Source organism: Dasypus novemcinctus, chromosome 11 (assembly GCF_030445035.2).
Source record: "Dasypus novemcinctus isolate mDasNov1 chromosome 11, mDasNov1.1.hap2, whole genome shotgun sequence".
NCBI classification, from domain to species: Eukaryota; Metazoa; Chordata; class Mammalia; order Cingulata; family Dasypodidae; genus Dasypus; species Dasypus novemcinctus.
This window is the reverse complement of record NC_080683.1, coordinates 61,189,951-61,206,418: the sequence shown is the minus strand read 5'-3', so window position 1 is coordinate 61,206,418 and position 16,468 is coordinate 61,189,951. Positions and strand designations below refer to the sequence as shown.

Sequence of the window (16,468 nt, the reverse complement as noted above, 5' to 3'; positions counted from 1 at the left end):
TCTAGTGGTTATTTAGGCTTTTGGGTTTTTTTCTTTCTTTTTTAGTTTAAGCATCTAAGAATTACTTTTTTGGAAGAACTGGTTCTTAGTTGTAGTAACCTCTTAAAGCAGAGGTAGTGGTTACCATCATATTAAAAATTTTAAAGTGATTTGATTACCAGAGAACAGTCTTACGGTATTTGTAATATGTTTTTAAAATTACCAGAAAAATTGCTTGAGGTTTTAATATGCCTCTGAGTAGTCTTCGTAACTTTATAATGTGCTACTAGTGCAACTGTTTAATGTGTGCATGGTGTTTAGATAACCAAAAAGAGAAAATAGAATGCTGGGAACTCACACTTTCAGAGTACAGTTGATAGGTTGACAGTTCAAGAAAAGTATTAGAGCTTTCCAAAAAAGTATTAATTGCCTTCTGAAATCTGAGGAAGCATCTTGATGAACTTTTGTTTTTCTACTTAGAAAGAACTTGCTAAGGCATTTGTCTTCAATATATATTTTTATGGAGGATTATAAAAAATTGATAGGGATTATAGGTTTGCTAACTGATTATTGCAATTTATGGTAATTTTTGGAATAAGTTATGATTAGCACCTGGATAATCAGAGAAAGAGTAGATTTTATGGGATTCCACATTTGTATTGTCTCTGCTACTCACTCGTGTCTATAGAACAGACAGTTTCTCTAAGACTCTGACTTACCTGTTTTGAATAAGCTAATGTTCCTGTGGAGCAGACAGATCTTATGAATCTTATACTACCAGTACACCCTAGTTGTGATATTTAAGGTTGGGTTTCAATATTTGTGGCATCAAAGAGAGGAGAGGGACTTCATGCAGATATCCTCACACCAGAGAATAACTATCCTAAGATATTCCCCAGAGAAAGTTGCCTACTTTTTTAATTATCTCTTCTTGCATAACATTCTACTGCAAAATTTACACAGGGATTGGCAAACTTCAGCCCACAGGTAAAAAGCAGCCTGTCACCTGCCACTTGTCATTGATTTTGTAAATAAAGTTTTACTGGGACATAAAACGCCACATGCATTTGTTTGCATATTGTCCAGGGCTGCTTTCTCATTACAAGGGCGGGGTTGAATAGCTGCAACAGAGACTGCATGGCCTGCAAGCCTGAAATATATACTATTTGGCCCATTAGGAAAAGTTTGCTAACACTGCTTAATGGCTTAAAACAATCATTTTGATGCTCATGACTCCCTGGGTCAAAAATTAGACAGTGGTTGTCATACCTGTGGTCATTTATGGAGCTCTGGTCTCTAAAGTCTTTACCGGGGCTAGAAATCCAATGTAGCTCATTTACTTAGCTGGCACCTCAGCTGGGAGCCTTTCTACATTCTTTCCAGCAGGTTAGGAAGACCTCTTTACAAAGGTAGTTGAGGCTCCAAGATAGTGAAAGCACCTAGTCATAGAACAAGCATAACATCATTCCTGTCACTTTCTGCTGGTCAAACAAGTCACAATATCAGCCCCAATTTAAGGGGAGTGAAAATAGACATCTCTTAATGGCAAGAGTGTCAAAGAATTTGTAGCCATCTATAATTCTTTTCATTTTTGTCTTTATTTGAGTTAACATAGACATCGTTTTCTTCTCTGTGGAGGCATTTCAGTACCGTATTATTCTTATGCACTTCTGTATTTCATTACTAGTAGATAAAGGAAAATCAACAGTGAGGCAGTAGAGTATCTTTTGTTGTACATTCATCCTTCAAATAATGCCTTTGTAAGTTTTTAGGAGTGTGAAAAATTGCTACCAGTGCTCACTTTGCGCACCTTCTTCCTAATTTTGACTTCAACTACATCACCCTTCCTCCCCATCTGAGCTTTTGAAATACAAAGACCCAGTCCGTCTCATTCATTGATTCCCTGGTTTTTCTCCTAAGTTTTTGTTTCCCATATCATGCTCCATTTTGTTTATGCTTACAAGAAATGTTTAAAAATAACCTATACTGTTTGAGTTTTATTCTATAGGCTTTTTGTATGGGAGTTAATTTGCTTATGAATTTCCCCTTTTTAGTTTTTTTCTAAAGCAGTGAAAGAAGGCTGGAACTTAAGTGAGCATCTGAATGCTGATGAAGGCACAGCCCATCTCCTGGCAGCCATCTTTACTGTCTGATATTTTCTGTCTGATGTTGCTGAGGGACCATTGCTGCTCCCTCCTTCAGAAGTTTTCTTGATGCTTCTGTGCTTACCATTGTGTTTCAGAGTAGAGACAAACAGATAGGAGATAGGGCCAAAACTGATAGAGAAAACACTGTTCTTGAATTTCTTCTGAAAAGAGAGGTGGGAAGAAGAAATTTTAAAATATATAATCTCTAGAGTAGACCAGGAAACTTTCATCCCTGCTCCTCCTAAAAGCAAAAATTAATCACTGTGCTTTAGAAACCTGCCCTCTAAATTGAGATGATGATTAACAATAGGTTAAGTAACTTACTCATGGTTACAGAGCTAACTCTGACATCTTTACTTCCTCCTAATACATAGTTGAGGTTTTCATATATTGTCCAATCTAAGAGCAGTGTGATAAAAGTGCCAGAGTAAATGACTCCCTTGAAGCTGACCGCTATTCTCTACTGTCTGAAAGTTCAGCCTTTCTTACTTTGTTCAGATCAAACCTGCAGAGGGAGAACAGTCAATAATTGTAGTCTTCCTTCTTTCCTCAGCAGAGCACCCACACACTTAGACTGCCTCCCCAACCCCACCCCACCCACCACCACCACTATTTCAAATGTGCAGTGCTGTCCTTTCAAAACACATTGGGGGGAAGCAACTGTGAACTCAAGCAATTTAGCTCCTGTTTACCATATGGAGGACCTGGATTCGATACCTGGTACCTCCTGGTAAAAAAAGAAAAAAGGCGTCCCAGACCTGTGAGGCACAGAGAGGCATGGGCCCCCATGCAGTAGAGCAGTGCACCAAAAAGATGATGGCACAATCAGATAGGAAAAAAAAAAAAAAAAACGGATGGGGACCTCTGGTATGGTCTGGAAATCCAGGAAATCAGGATACCAATTCTGACTGCTAATAACTGACTCAGTGGTTTGGGATGGGGCACTTTATTTCTCTGGTCTATTTTCTTACCTGGAAAATAAGAGGAGTAATATCTCCTTTCTTGCAAGTTTGAGGAGATTATATGAAATACAGGTGTCTGGAATGTAATTTATAGTAGGATTTGTGTTTTCCATTTCATTCCATACAAAGAATGAAAGAGAATGGCAAATTTAATGGTTTCAAGGGATCGTTTGTCCAGGCTGAAAGCCTAGATAGATTTTATTTTACTAATACTAAAGGAAGAAGACAAAGAAGTGAAAGTTTTGTTTGTTTTGAACAGATAATATAAATAAATACCTAGTTTTTAAAAATAAATAGATTACTAAAGGGTATTGGGTGAAAGGGAAGTCTCTTTCCTGTCCCAGTTTCCCAGTTCTTTCCTTATGGGCATCTACCAATATCCTTTTCTTATTATTCTCTGCCCTTATAAACAGATCACACACATTACACATTGTTCTACTCCTTGCTTTTTTCATTTATCAATGTATTTTGAGTTTCCTTCAATATTAATATCTTATTTTTTACTGTTTCATAGTATTCCATTGTCTGGGCTTTTTTTTTTTTTTTTTTTTGAGCTTTGTTGAGGTATAATTATATGTAGTACAATTCACCAGATTTAAGCATATAATTTGATGAATTTTGGTAAAGGTGTTCAATTATGATACCACCACAATTATGATATAGAATGGTTTCTCAGTCTTTTCTATTTTACTGATTTTGGTTTTTATCTATATTATTTATTTTTATTCTGCTCCCTTTGGGTTTAATTTGTCTCTCTTTTTTTAGTTTCTTAAAGAAGCTGAGATCATTATTTGACACCTTTCTTCTTTTCTAATATTAACATTCCATCCTGTACATTTTTCTGCTTTAGCTGCATCCTGCAAATTTTGATGGTAAAACAGTGAAATGGTCCAGTCCTAGGGTTCATTTCATACTCTACAGTCCTGCCCTTTGTCTGTTGTCTGGAAACCAATGTTTCATATATTTTTCTAGTTTTCTGGTTGCTTTTAAGAAGAAGGGTAAGTCTAGTCCCTGTTAGTCTATCTTGCCTGAAAGTAGAAGGTTTCTTATTTTTTTAACTCTATTGAAGGACAATTTACTTTATTTCTAACTGATGATTTAGTGAACATCCTTGTAGTTTCATAATTTCACAATTATGTACATATAGTTGTAGGATCAAGTTTTTTAATTATAAAACCCTTAAAAAGGGTATAACAAGGTTTTGGAGTCACTCAGACCAAAATGTAACTTATAAACGTTACCACTTTTACCTAACTCTGTTCAAGTTAATTTTTCTTAAAAAAAAAAAATTGAAAACTTACAAAATTTCCAAACATGCACAAAATAGTGAAAATAGTATAATTAACCCCCATTTGCTCATCACCCATTTTCAAGAATCATCAGGATATTGCCCCATTTACTTCATCATCTCTTTCTGTTGTTTAGTTTCTTCATATGTGAAAAGAGATGAATACCTTACCTCACAGCTCTTATAGGTATTAAATGAGTTAATATATGTAGAGTGTGTAAAATTGTCAGGTAATGAGTACTCTAGAAGCCTACACTATTATTAAATTATTGATTATAACTTCTCAAGGACATGCAAGAATGATAAATATGTTATTTGGAGTGATGAATCATGTTTTATTCTGAAAATGTTTATGCATAAATATTTTTGTCTATTTTAATTTCTGATATAGTAAATACTGATATTACCCATATAAACAATGTCTTTGGGGTCCCCAGTAATTTAAGAGTATAAAGAGTTTGAGGACCACTGCATTAAGCTTAACATCAAATTTATCAACATTGTCTGTGTCTCTGAATTTCTTCTTTGTATCAATCCTTAAATATATCAGCTTCATAAGTATGCCACTTCTGTATTTGGTACTACCTCTTAACTCATAGGATCAATTTCACTAAAGATAATACTTTCTGAGTTCTAATTTATCTTTGCTCTAAATTTCTAATTTTTAATTTATCTTTGCCTCAAATTACCAAACGCCTTAGTCCTCAATTATGTTAAACTATGGAGGCATGACCTAGTTCATTTTTAGAACTCTTGTTCTTAGAACAGAAATATAACTTTTGCAATTTGTTGCAGTTCACCTAATATTGCCAAAAAATTTCACGTTGGACATTTGCGTTCTACAATCATAGGTAAGTGGAATGCAAACATGCCTTTGGGGCAGCATTTGATAATACAAATTAATGGTTTGGTACTTTAATGACAAAATAAAGCAGCGAAGAAACAAACCAAACCAACAAACAAAAAAAGGTTTCAAATTGATTTGAGCCTAATGCTACTTGAATATTACCTGAAAAAAAGAAAAGGAAAATTGGTTAGAAATGGGAAAAAGAAATTTCTTTCAAAATGAAAAGATTAAATTAGAAACTATTTTTAACTAGTATGTGTGTTATGATGTTATTTTTATAAAAATATGTATGTATATGGAGAAGAACCAGAAAATGCAAAAATAGGAATAATTACATGGGAAAAATAGTAATTCACCCCAATTTTTTGTTGTTATCGTTTATATACTTTGCATTTGAAAAAAACCTCAGTCTTTCCAGAGGACCTGGAAAAGAAGGTAGCTATGGTAATTTAAGCTACTTACCAGAATTTATTTGTAGAAAACTAAGTCCACTTTTAGTAAAAGCAGGAGGAGGATGGCGTATTACATAATTTTGAATGCTTTTGAGCAGGCCGACATAAATGACTCTCAAAACTACACCACAATAGCATGGCCATTAAGGAGCTGTTGCCACTTCCACAATCAGGAATCCACTGTTTCAGAGCCACACTACCACTGCCTCACCCTCTAGACTAGCAAAAGAGGCATCTCCATATCCTGTCTTGGAATATTCTTTGATAAGACACCATGGCTTCTTTTAGTGGTACAACAAAAATAAAAACAATATCCCCTACAAATGTACTTGCCAGAAAAAATTAACTCCACCTCTGCCTCAACTTCTAACTTCTAAATCTTGTGCAAAGCGTCTCTGGTTGCCTGAACCTAAATCACTTCTGGAACCCTAACTGCAAGAGGTTCAGGTTTTCACCCTGCAGTGTGTGAGTGTACACTGGATGTTGAGCATCAGGCCACCACTGGCAACACAGGAAGGTGACAGCTTTAGACAACTGCAGGCTGTGAGGGAACAGGCATGCAGAGGATGGACTTCAATGTTTGAAAGGAGGCAGAATGAGCTATTTTGGAATAAAGCAGTATAGCACAGATTCTTTAAGGCATAGCCAAATTATATATTTCTTGTTAATTACTGAGATTGGTTTGGTTTGGTTTGGTTTTTTTTTTTTTCCTGTCTTTGGAATCAACTTAGATTAGCAACTACTCAAACCTGTATTCTCAATTACCATCAGTGCTGATGAAAATTCTGTTCTTGTGAAAAATGCTGAAATTCTTTGGAATAACTGCCCCTGATGTAATTCCTTACTCCCTTTCCATAACATAGATGAAAACATTATAATGAATGTTCTAGTAAAAATATTGAGTTAGTGAATTTTTTTAAAAGAATTTTGTGTTATGCTTTTATAGAAGAGAATCACATGGTTCTTATGCCAAAGCTGATAAACAAGAATGAAAAACTCTATCTTTTCTTGATTACTAGGAAATTTTATAGCAAATCTCAAAGAAGCTTTAGGACATCAAGTAACAAGAATAAATTATCTTGGAGATTGGGGCATGCAATTTGGTAAGTATGTTTGAGGTTTTATTTTTCATTTCATTGTAAGATTTAAATTTCTTCTATTTTTTAAAAAAAATTATTATCACATCACTTTATCAGCTGGATAACATAAAAAAAGACTCCCATTGGATGAAGTGGTGTCTCCTACCTATTATTTTTCCCTAATGGTCCTTTTGCATAAAATCTTTTTTGTACTTGTTAGAGTAGCTGTCACCACACAAATAAGTTTTGGGGAAGGAAACTTTACAAATTCAGAGTAAGACCTGCCAAGTCCTTATTTAAGAGTAGGGGCTTATGTATATTAGTTAAATGCAGAAGTGAGTATATGGGAAAAAGTAAGTTTAGCTAACTACACCCTTCTAACCACTGCCCTACCATTTTTAAATCTACTGATGTCCATCCTCCCTGCTTGGCTCCTCATTATACCATGGGTCAGTAGGCTGGAGGAAAAACAAAGTGTGATACCACAGCTTCCCCTTTAACTGCCCAGGGCGAGGGTCAAAAGGAAAAGAGGAAACAGGAAGAGAGATGAGACCTTTACAGTTGAGTGCCACAAATGATCTGTAATATCATATATTTATTCAGAACCATTCCTAACTCATATAAAGCAGAAATTGAGGTGGGCGGTAGGGTTGGGAGAGGCAAGAAAAATGAAGGTAGTGATGGAGTGGTAGCATGGGAAATACAAGTTCTTTAAATTTCTGGTAACCACGTGTATTTTAAGATCCTGCCTCCTAGTGTCACCTTTGTGATGCATTCTCTGACACACAGGCACACCCTTGCCCACCTTCTCATGTTTCTGATACCCAGCTCTGTTCAAATAGGCCTTATTTTATCATATTCTTATTTGTGTGCTTCTCTCCCCTGCTAGCCTATATGTGAAGGCACTGACTGTGACTTGATTATTTTTGCATCCACAATGCTTTGTATATAAGAATAACAAATGAATCTGTCCTGGAAGTATTTGACAATATTAATCCAAAATAAATAAAGGTTAGATAATATTTTAAAGCTTCTCTAAAGTGTGAAATATGCATAGCCAGTTCTAAAAATCTCTGATAATATTATGTTCCATATCTAGTAAAATGAAGTCATAGTTTTCCAAAGAAAGGCCATTTCATATGAAGGAATTTTTTTCATGACATATTTATCATGACCTTCTCCTATTAATGGCAGCCTTTCAATTAATAATAATCTTTTTCAGACAGTGAGTAGGGTAGAACTTGAACCCGTTACTGTACTCTTACTGTTCAATGTGGAGGAATCAGAGAACATGGCTACGTTTTACAAATCAACCTGTAGTTTGCAACAGCTGGTAGTCAGAGATTTAGGCTCCAGGCTTGACAGTCCAGATTTAATAGATGGCATCCACTTTATGTTAGTCTGATGGATGGAGACATTTCTGAGGCATTAGTAGCAAATAGTGATTATGGTATTCATTACATCTTAGCTGCAGGATTTCATTATAGCAGTTTTCTCCTAAAGGCTACTATGGTTAGTTGTCTGTCAACACTTCCATTACAATCATCATTGTTGCAGAGTTTTCATTTTGGCTGTTTCAGCTATCCCCTATTGAAAGTTGGCAGACAGTTCCTAACACAGAGTCAGTTTTTGAAAATGTATTAGATTGAGTGTTCAATGGAACTGGCCTTTACTTTTACCATTTCTGCTTTTTTAAGAACACTCTGGGCATCTTTCCACACTCTGCTCCCAAGGCCCTGAATCATAATCACTTTCGCTGTTGCTTGAAAGCAAATAGAGCTGGTACATATTTGTTGTCCTTCTCGTTCCTGTCTAAGCCCTAGAGTATTGTGTATTCCTGTGTTCATTAGCATCCTCTTTTCTGCTCAGCCTTTATGGACTAGTGTACAACAGCAAGACCCAGTGGCAACAGCTCCTTTTCACCCAAAGCTTGGTAATAGATTGTTGTAGAAATAGTTTTTGGCCCCAGGTTGCATATATCCTTTTACACTGAAATTATCATCGTTTATCAAAATATCTTAAGAGCATAAACATGTACCATCCATACTAAGAAATTTCATTACTTGTTTGAAAACTTTAGTTACTATTTTTTTTTAATTTAATTTGACACTGTCCCTGACATCCTCATTTATAATCAAAGACTGGAAAAAATATAATTGACAAAAGAAAAATATATGGCCAAATAAAATAAGAATTTTGCTGTTTGATCCCTCTCATTTGGAGAAGTGGTCAGGGATGTTTTGAGTTATATCTCTTATTTTTTTCCCTTCATTTGTTTATTTAAGTACTAATATTATAACGCAAAGACCATTCCTAACTTTAACTCTTCCAGGTTCATTAAGAAAGTTTTCAAAATCATTTCAGATAATTTTATTTTCACAAGTTTTGAGTATCCAATGTCTAGCATCATGATGTCCTTTCAAAGAGTAGCTGCTCAATAAATGCTTATTTTATTAATGTGTGGTAGGGAGGCATTGAACACTCTTGGGACAAAGATAATTTAGTTCTAGATCATACCTTTGATGAGCTCATAGTCTGTTGGTTTCCATGAAGTTAATTTCCTTGATCTACTGAAATTAAATTTGATTTGCATCAATTTATGGGCATAGAGGAAGACGATATGCATAGCCTGTGTTTAGCAATAGTTCTCAGGATACATAATTATGAGAAATTGAGCTTTCCATAGAATTATACCTGTTCTGTGCTATGCCTATTCTCTACTGTTCCATTTTATAATTTTTCATTTACTGATTATTGTGGTAGGTCTTCTGGGAACTGGCTTTCAACTGTTTGGCTATGAAGAAAAACTCCAATCCAATCCTTTACAGCATCTCTTTGAAGTAAGTCGACAAGGAACAATATTAGCAAGTGCTTGAACTTTTTTTCCCCAGAATCCTATGCCTCTTAGTAACATATTTGTTATCCCAGAGGTTTAAAAAAATCTGTTCCTTAAAACAAGGGGCCAAAACTTGATTGAAAATGTTACTTTTATTTTACTAGGGAATTCTCTTCATTTTCATTTCCAAGTCTTCATTTATTGCTATTTTAGTTGATTTGGGGCAGTATTTCTACAGTTTTAGAATCTTCTTAGAATAAACACATAGAGTAACAATTTTGATAGAGAAATTTACGATTCTGTCATTTTATATATATATATATATATATATCCTGCAGCTTTCTTCCTGGTGATAACTGTAATTCATTTAGATTTGCAAAGCAGGTGCATATACCTTTTTGTTCTTTTCCTGGCGGTAGTGGGGGAGGTATGTGTGTTTTTCCATGAATTTGTGTGCACTTTTATTATTTATGTCTTTCAGGTCCCTTTCATGGCTTTTACCCAATTTTTAAAAAAATTTAATTGTCTTTTTTTTAAAGATTCATAGATCACAAAAATTGTTACATTAAAAAATATGAGAGGTTCCCATATACCCCACACCCCACCTCCCCCTACTCCTCCCACATCAACAACCTCTTTCATCGTTGTAGCAACACTTTTATCCAATTTTAATAACTTTCCATTCTACTTCATTTGTCCCTTGGGTACTTTACCATCCTCAGACCTTTCCTGGAGTTCACTAATAAAACTCTCCTTGTCCAAGTAATCTCCAGAGATGTGTTTCCTTTTCATTGTCCTAGTTGTTACCTTTGCTATTGCTGGTCCTTGCAAGAGGAAGCCATGTTGGTGACATTCCAGGGGATCAGACTAAAGATGTTGTTCCTTTGTGTGAGGAAAAGCACTTGCCAAAAAACACTTTACTTCTCCAGCCAAAGAAAGTGCTTCATCATTTTCCTTTTTGTTAAATGATTTTTCTCCCGCCCCTGGCTTTGTAGTTAAATTTAACAAAAACACATACTCATTCTCAAGGACCTATAAAGGTTTGTAATTTCCTCCTGAGTCCATACATAACACTGTACTGTAAATGCTTACATTTTATTTACATAACACTGTACTGTAAATGTTAACCAGAAGACTTTTTTCCCTCTTTCTCATTGAGTTTTGATTTACAGGAAAGAGTTTAAAAATGAATAATTCTTTTGGTTGTCTTTAAATAAGGTGTGCCCCACCGCCTTAGTTTGAGGAATTTTTTAAAATCCTTGAATAATGAGAAGTATTTTTTACCATAAACTTGGCAAACCTTTCATCATATCTAGACTTTCAGAGACAGTCCATGGCACAGAAAGTACAAATGCTTGTAATGGATATCTAGTGTCATTGTGAGAACATTTTTAAAGATTTAGAGTACCACCTGACATGTAGAGGAGTCTTTCTTCTCCCACTACCTCTCAAAAGTTTACTATTTTAGTTTTGGTTTTTCTAAATTATTATGTATTTTCTTTCTTATGTTTAAACCTATCATTATTTCATTTTCCTATTAATTATATTTGGCAATATTCTTGGCTTCATTTTTGAAGAATTTTTGGATCACAATAGGATTACAACTGTGACAGGGGAAGATCATTGGTGTGGGGTGTCAGTGATGGGGGATACATGGGAGGAATTTCACCTGGGCATAAATGTTTTCAAATGTTCATGGGGCATTGTCACAGTAAGTGGAGATTCACACAAAAACCAAAAGTATATTGAATTCCTATCCTGGGGAGCTCTGCCACATTCTCTAATGGAAGAGCAACAGTCCCCCAAGTGCGGGGCAATTACTAGTGAAGGATGGTCCATTTATGGGCCCTTGATATTGACAGTTATGCTTATGAGTCTTTGCTCTTGAAATTCCAACTTAACCTATTGCTGTAGGGTGCCTAAGAGTTACCTCATGAGAGCCTCCATGTTGCTCAAATGTGGCCTGTCTCAAAGCCAGTCTCACATATAAATGCATTACCTTCCCCTCAGAGTGGGACATGACTCCTGGGGATGAGCTCCCTGGCACCAAGGCACCAAATACCAATGAGCAATGCAACTGGAAAAAGACCTTGAATAAAAGGGGGAAAAGGCAAAGGCTAATGAGTTTATGTGGCTAAGAGACTTCAAAGTGAGTCAGGAGGTCATCCCAGAGATAACGGTTATACACATCTCAGCAGGATCTCATGGACTGCCAAAGTAGATACTACCCCAAATAGTGGGGTTACTAAGAGCTCTGGAGACACCCAGGTCTGACGGTCATGGCAGATAGCTCCAGAGTTGGGTGCCTTGCCAGTGGGCCCTAGTGTGGAGTTTGTGCTCCTGAGTGTGACAGAGTTGTACTTAGATGTGACTTCTCTCCATGTGCCTCTTCTGTCCCTTCTATTTGAACCAATAAGTGATGCTGGAGTTGGTAGGTGTACATTTAAGAGACTTGAATCTTTGGGCTGTCCATGTGCCAGCTGGGCCCTGAGCCTTAGCAGAGTTGCAACACCTACTCTGCAGTTAATTGGACTCACCCAGGACAACTAACAAGGAGATGAGGATGAACAATCACCATACCACGGAATCAAGAGGGTCTACAACTTCAAGCAAGAGAGTCCCATCCATCAGCCATATGAGATCGAGGCTCCCTATCAATTCGAGGTGGGAGTGGCATCACCATCCCAGAATTCTCAGGATTTGGGAATGAAATATAGACCAAAGTAAGGTAAGGACCGAGAGGCAGGGTTACTTCTGATTACCCTAAAACTCTAGGGACAATAGCATTGCTTTCATTGGTGTTCCTTTGCCTAATAACTTCATTGGACAGTAGCATTTATGCCCACCTGGCTTAGTAATAGATGACAAAGCCATAAGAGTGCTCACCTGCTCTCTTCCTTCCTCTGCATTCTAAAAAAGAAAATTCAGAGTCTAAAATGACAGCCTCTGGGTTATTAGATCTTTATACTAATTTTTGTAGGTGCCATATTCAGTTTAAAGTTATAATTGTTACTGTACAACACTTTGAAAAAACAACTTTTACCATAAATGAGAATTTGTTTCCCCTATTTTTCTTTTTGGGGCTTTAAACAGATATTAATAAATGGCATTCTTTCCTAAAAACAAAATCTGTAAGTCATACAAGCAACTGAGTTTTTCAGTGACTGAAAGATGCCTTTGCATGCCCTGCATCGTCTGAGAGAGCATAGGTATTGTACAGATTATTTCCATCATCTTTCCAGGTAACCAGAATAGATGAGCAAATAGTTAGGGATAGTGGAAGGCTGAACCCTCGCAGAGACTAGCAACCATCTTTGGTGAGAAAGTACCTCTTATGGTACCCTGAGCTGGACTCTTCAGGGCCTTGTAACTGTAAGCTTCTACCCCAAATAAATATCCTTTATAAAAGCCAACAGATTTCTAGTACTGTGCATCAGTATCCCTTTGGCTGACCAGTACAGGCGAAAACCACATATCCCTTTTCAGAATGTAGTGGCAGATAGTTTTATGACACTCACCATCGACATGTCTTTAAATTAAATTTTAGGATTATCCAAATTACATTTTACAACTTTCCCATATTTTTAATACCTGATAATCTAACACAGTTCAGCATCTGTTCACATGATTATTTTCAGCAAACATTTAGAAATTCCAGTTTTCCCACAACGTCATAAAACCATCTCCATCGTCCTTACCAACCTTTTTTGCAGGCAGTTATCCACTGCACTCAGAACATGCTACATCAAAATAAAAATCATACTAAGTTCACACTGTACTCTGTATTATTTAATAAATATATCACACCTGTACCAACACATCCCCACAAGAATAGTGGTTTTTTTTTTGAATTTTCAATTCAAGCTCACAGAGCCCCTGAAATCTGTCCATGGAGCCCTTGGGAGTCTGTGGACCGCTGGTTAAGAACCCCTGCTTTAGAACAATCTGCATTTACCTTTCTTAGTTACAAAAAAAAAATTGTTTGTCAAAGCTTTGTTCAAACCCTTGGATTTTTCCTTATTGGATTGTGGATTGTCATGAGCTCTTTGGGAACCAGAGCCATGTCTTCTCTTTTATCATTAGTCCTTTACATAGTGCTTTGCACATGATTGATGCCAAGTAAGTGTTGAATTGAATTTATTCCCATAGTTCTCTTTTGCACCTTTCTCTACCTTTTATTTGAGTTGTGGGATATAAAACTTAATGTATACCTCCTGAAAAAGGCTAACTATTTACAAGAGGTACACGTTACTGTTTGTCAGAATTGGACTCTGTTTATTGAAGAAGAGCCCAAGGGCCAGAATTCCAGCAGTCTGGCTCCCTAATGCTCCATGCACTGCACAGCACTGCCCCCCACTGGCAATAGAAAAAAATGTTTGAGTCATTCATTTCTATTTGTTATAATAGTTACACAGCATTTTCCTTTTTTTCATCTCCAAATTGCTGTACCAGGGACATCATTAGTTGTAGTTCTGTTTTGGCAGTTTCACCCTCTGGCTTATTTGCTTTGAATTTGGCTTAGATTATCTGGTATCAGATTTTGTGGCTCATACCTCCCTCCAAATTGTACCACAATCAGTATCCCCAGTTTTAGTGTCTCAGCCAGGTTAGAAGTGATATTATATGGTAATTTTCCTTTTCTGTAACGAAAACATGTAACACCCATTTCTCTTCTGCAGTTCCATTTTGCTACATATGTGTGACTGTTCATTTTTCTCTGTACCTATGGTTATTTCTTTTCCCATGACATCTGGCTATCTTGTACAGGAACTTAGGACTTTTGTTGGCTAACATTTGAAATTTTTAATTGTTCTAATTTATTTGCTTCTGTCATGAAACGGGAATGGTTTTGTAATAGTTCCTCCATTCCCCTGAATGCGTTAAATAACAGGTATATTTGCTGTTTAGAATTCACACTAGTGATTCAGTGTAAGCTTTATTGAAAAGCCTCTTCCGAGAGCAATCCGCCATGGCGGCCGGGCTGCTGGGTTTGTGCGCTCGCCGCCTTTTGGCAGCAGCTGCGACGCAGGGGGTCCCCACTGCCGGCGTCCGTTGGGAATCCGCCTCGTCTAGGGCTGTAGTCGCTCCGTCTGCCGTGGCGGGGAAGCGGCCGCAGGAACCGACCATGCACTGGCAGGAGGACCCGGATTCCGAAGACGAAGACCTGTACAAGAAGAACCCGGACTGGCATGGTTATGACAAGGACCCTGTCGTGGACCTCTGGAACATGCAAACCGTTTTCTTTGGTTTCTCCATTGTCTTCTTCTTCAGCAGCACCTTCGTGGCTTACCTGCCAGACTACAGGATGTGGGACTGGGCCCGCAGGAAAGCTGAGAGGCTTGTCAAGTATGGAGAAGCTAATGGCCTCCCCATCATGGAATCCATGACCCCAGCAAAATCCAGCTGCGGGAGGATGAGGACTGACTAGTTGCTGAGTTAGGGCTCAGGAAGCACCTCCTTCCCCAGCCCCCACCCGCCATCCTGCCATCTCCTCAGAGCACCTAATTAAAGGGACTGAAAATCTGAAAAAAAGAAAAAAAAAAAAAAAGAGAAGCCTCTCCAGTTATATTGTAATTTTTTATGGCAAAATGTTAACAAGCATTAAGTTTAAATCATGGGTATTTGAGAGTCAAATACACCTATGTTGCTTATTAACATAGATTTTGATAATTATAGAAATTCCTCTGAAATAAAGGGCAGCCTTTTATGTGAAGTAACTATCATGCCAATAAAGCATACATTAACCCTGTACCCTAGCACTGACATTTAAAAAAGGTAACATAGTATATAGTAACACAAATAATATACATTTTTTTAAGTTCCAGTGACCCTCACAGAATTTGGTTATTTTTACCCTGCCTTTTTCTAAAAGGATTTAAGGTAATTACAGTGATGAGCATTTAGTAAAAGAGAAATAGAAAGTCAGGGACTAATGTAGTATTAGGATTATATAACAGATTTTACCCTGAGCTTCCCTGTATCAGTAACAAAAACAAAGCAAAAGAAGCAAAATGTAATATGTGAAAAAATAGGGCAAGATTAAGACACCAGTTTGATGAGTAATAACATTTGCCTGTTCTCATTTTTTAAAACATGGAGGTACTATCTGTTTCTCAGGAGATGTTTTTCCTGATTTTATATTCTCAGAACAATTTATCAAGCTTAAGTAAAGAAAATAATTCAAGAGTAGATTGATTCAAGACATACGTAGGAATGTTTATGCACTTAGAAATTTTAATTTTAATGAAGTTGGAGTCAAGACTCCTTTGTTAGGTCACATTACTTTCTCAGGTATGAATTTTCCTCCTTAATAACACTTTTATCCAAGAGTCCTCTCCCAGTGGAGTCACACAAGACAAACTTAATTCCTCCAGCAAAGAAGTGATAACGTGTGATTTGTCTGGTAGGAAAGCCCACTAGAAACTTATTACCCAAGGTTTTCATTGGAGTTTAGTCACATAGGCGTTCTATGCCTAGAACGAAGCAAAATTCAAGACTCCCAGAAGGAAAGCAGGTGTTCGACATAAACCATATTGTTTGCACAGACAGTTTAGGCTCCATGAGCCACACTTATCAGGGTACTGGGAACACGGCCAAAATCCAAGCTCCCAGATGCCAGGCAAGGGCCAACTGTGCAAGTAGGCCTTTCTAAGGATTGCAGTCTTAGGCTTGCTGTGTTAACCCTTTTCTGCACAACTGCTCTCTAAAGAAAAAATTCTAAGTAGTTTTAACCTTTATTTAGCAGTATTTATTCATTTCATACTTGCTATTCCAGTAATTAACAGAAACCATCTATGAAAGTGAGAGAGTTTTACCATGAGACAGATGTTTACTGCCCTGTCCCTTTTATTATTAGTCTCTAGTGGGTATAGGCTGTA

General features: G+C 36.8%; 1 protein-coding gene and 1 pseudogene across 4 annotated transcripts in view; both read left to right on the top strand.

Annotated features, from left to right (window-relative positions):
• RARS2 (arginyl-tRNA synthetase 2, mitochondrial) overlaps positions 1 to 16,468 on the top strand; it is an 87,950-nt gene that overhangs the window by 42,610 nt on the left and 28,872 nt on the right. For all 4 annotated transcript variants that reach the window (XR_011650094.1, XM_004454497.4, XM_058307133.2 and 1 more), the window contains 3 exons: positions 5,172 to 5,227; positions 6,695 to 6,778; positions 9,518 to 9,594. Coding sequence is in view for 3 of the 4 variants with exons in the window: in XM_004454497.4 (XP_004454554.2) it covers positions 5,172 to 5,227; positions 6,695 to 6,778; positions 9,518 to 9,594 (217 nt within the window). In the remaining variant the exon portion in view is untranslated. The remainder of the gene's footprint in view (positions 1 to 5,171; positions 5,228 to 6,694; positions 6,779 to 9,517; positions 9,595 to 16,468) is intronic.
• Positions 14,434 to 15,155, top strand: LOC139439999 (NADH dehydrogenase [ubiquinone] 1 beta subcomplex subunit 11, mitochondrial pseudogene; annotated as a pseudogene).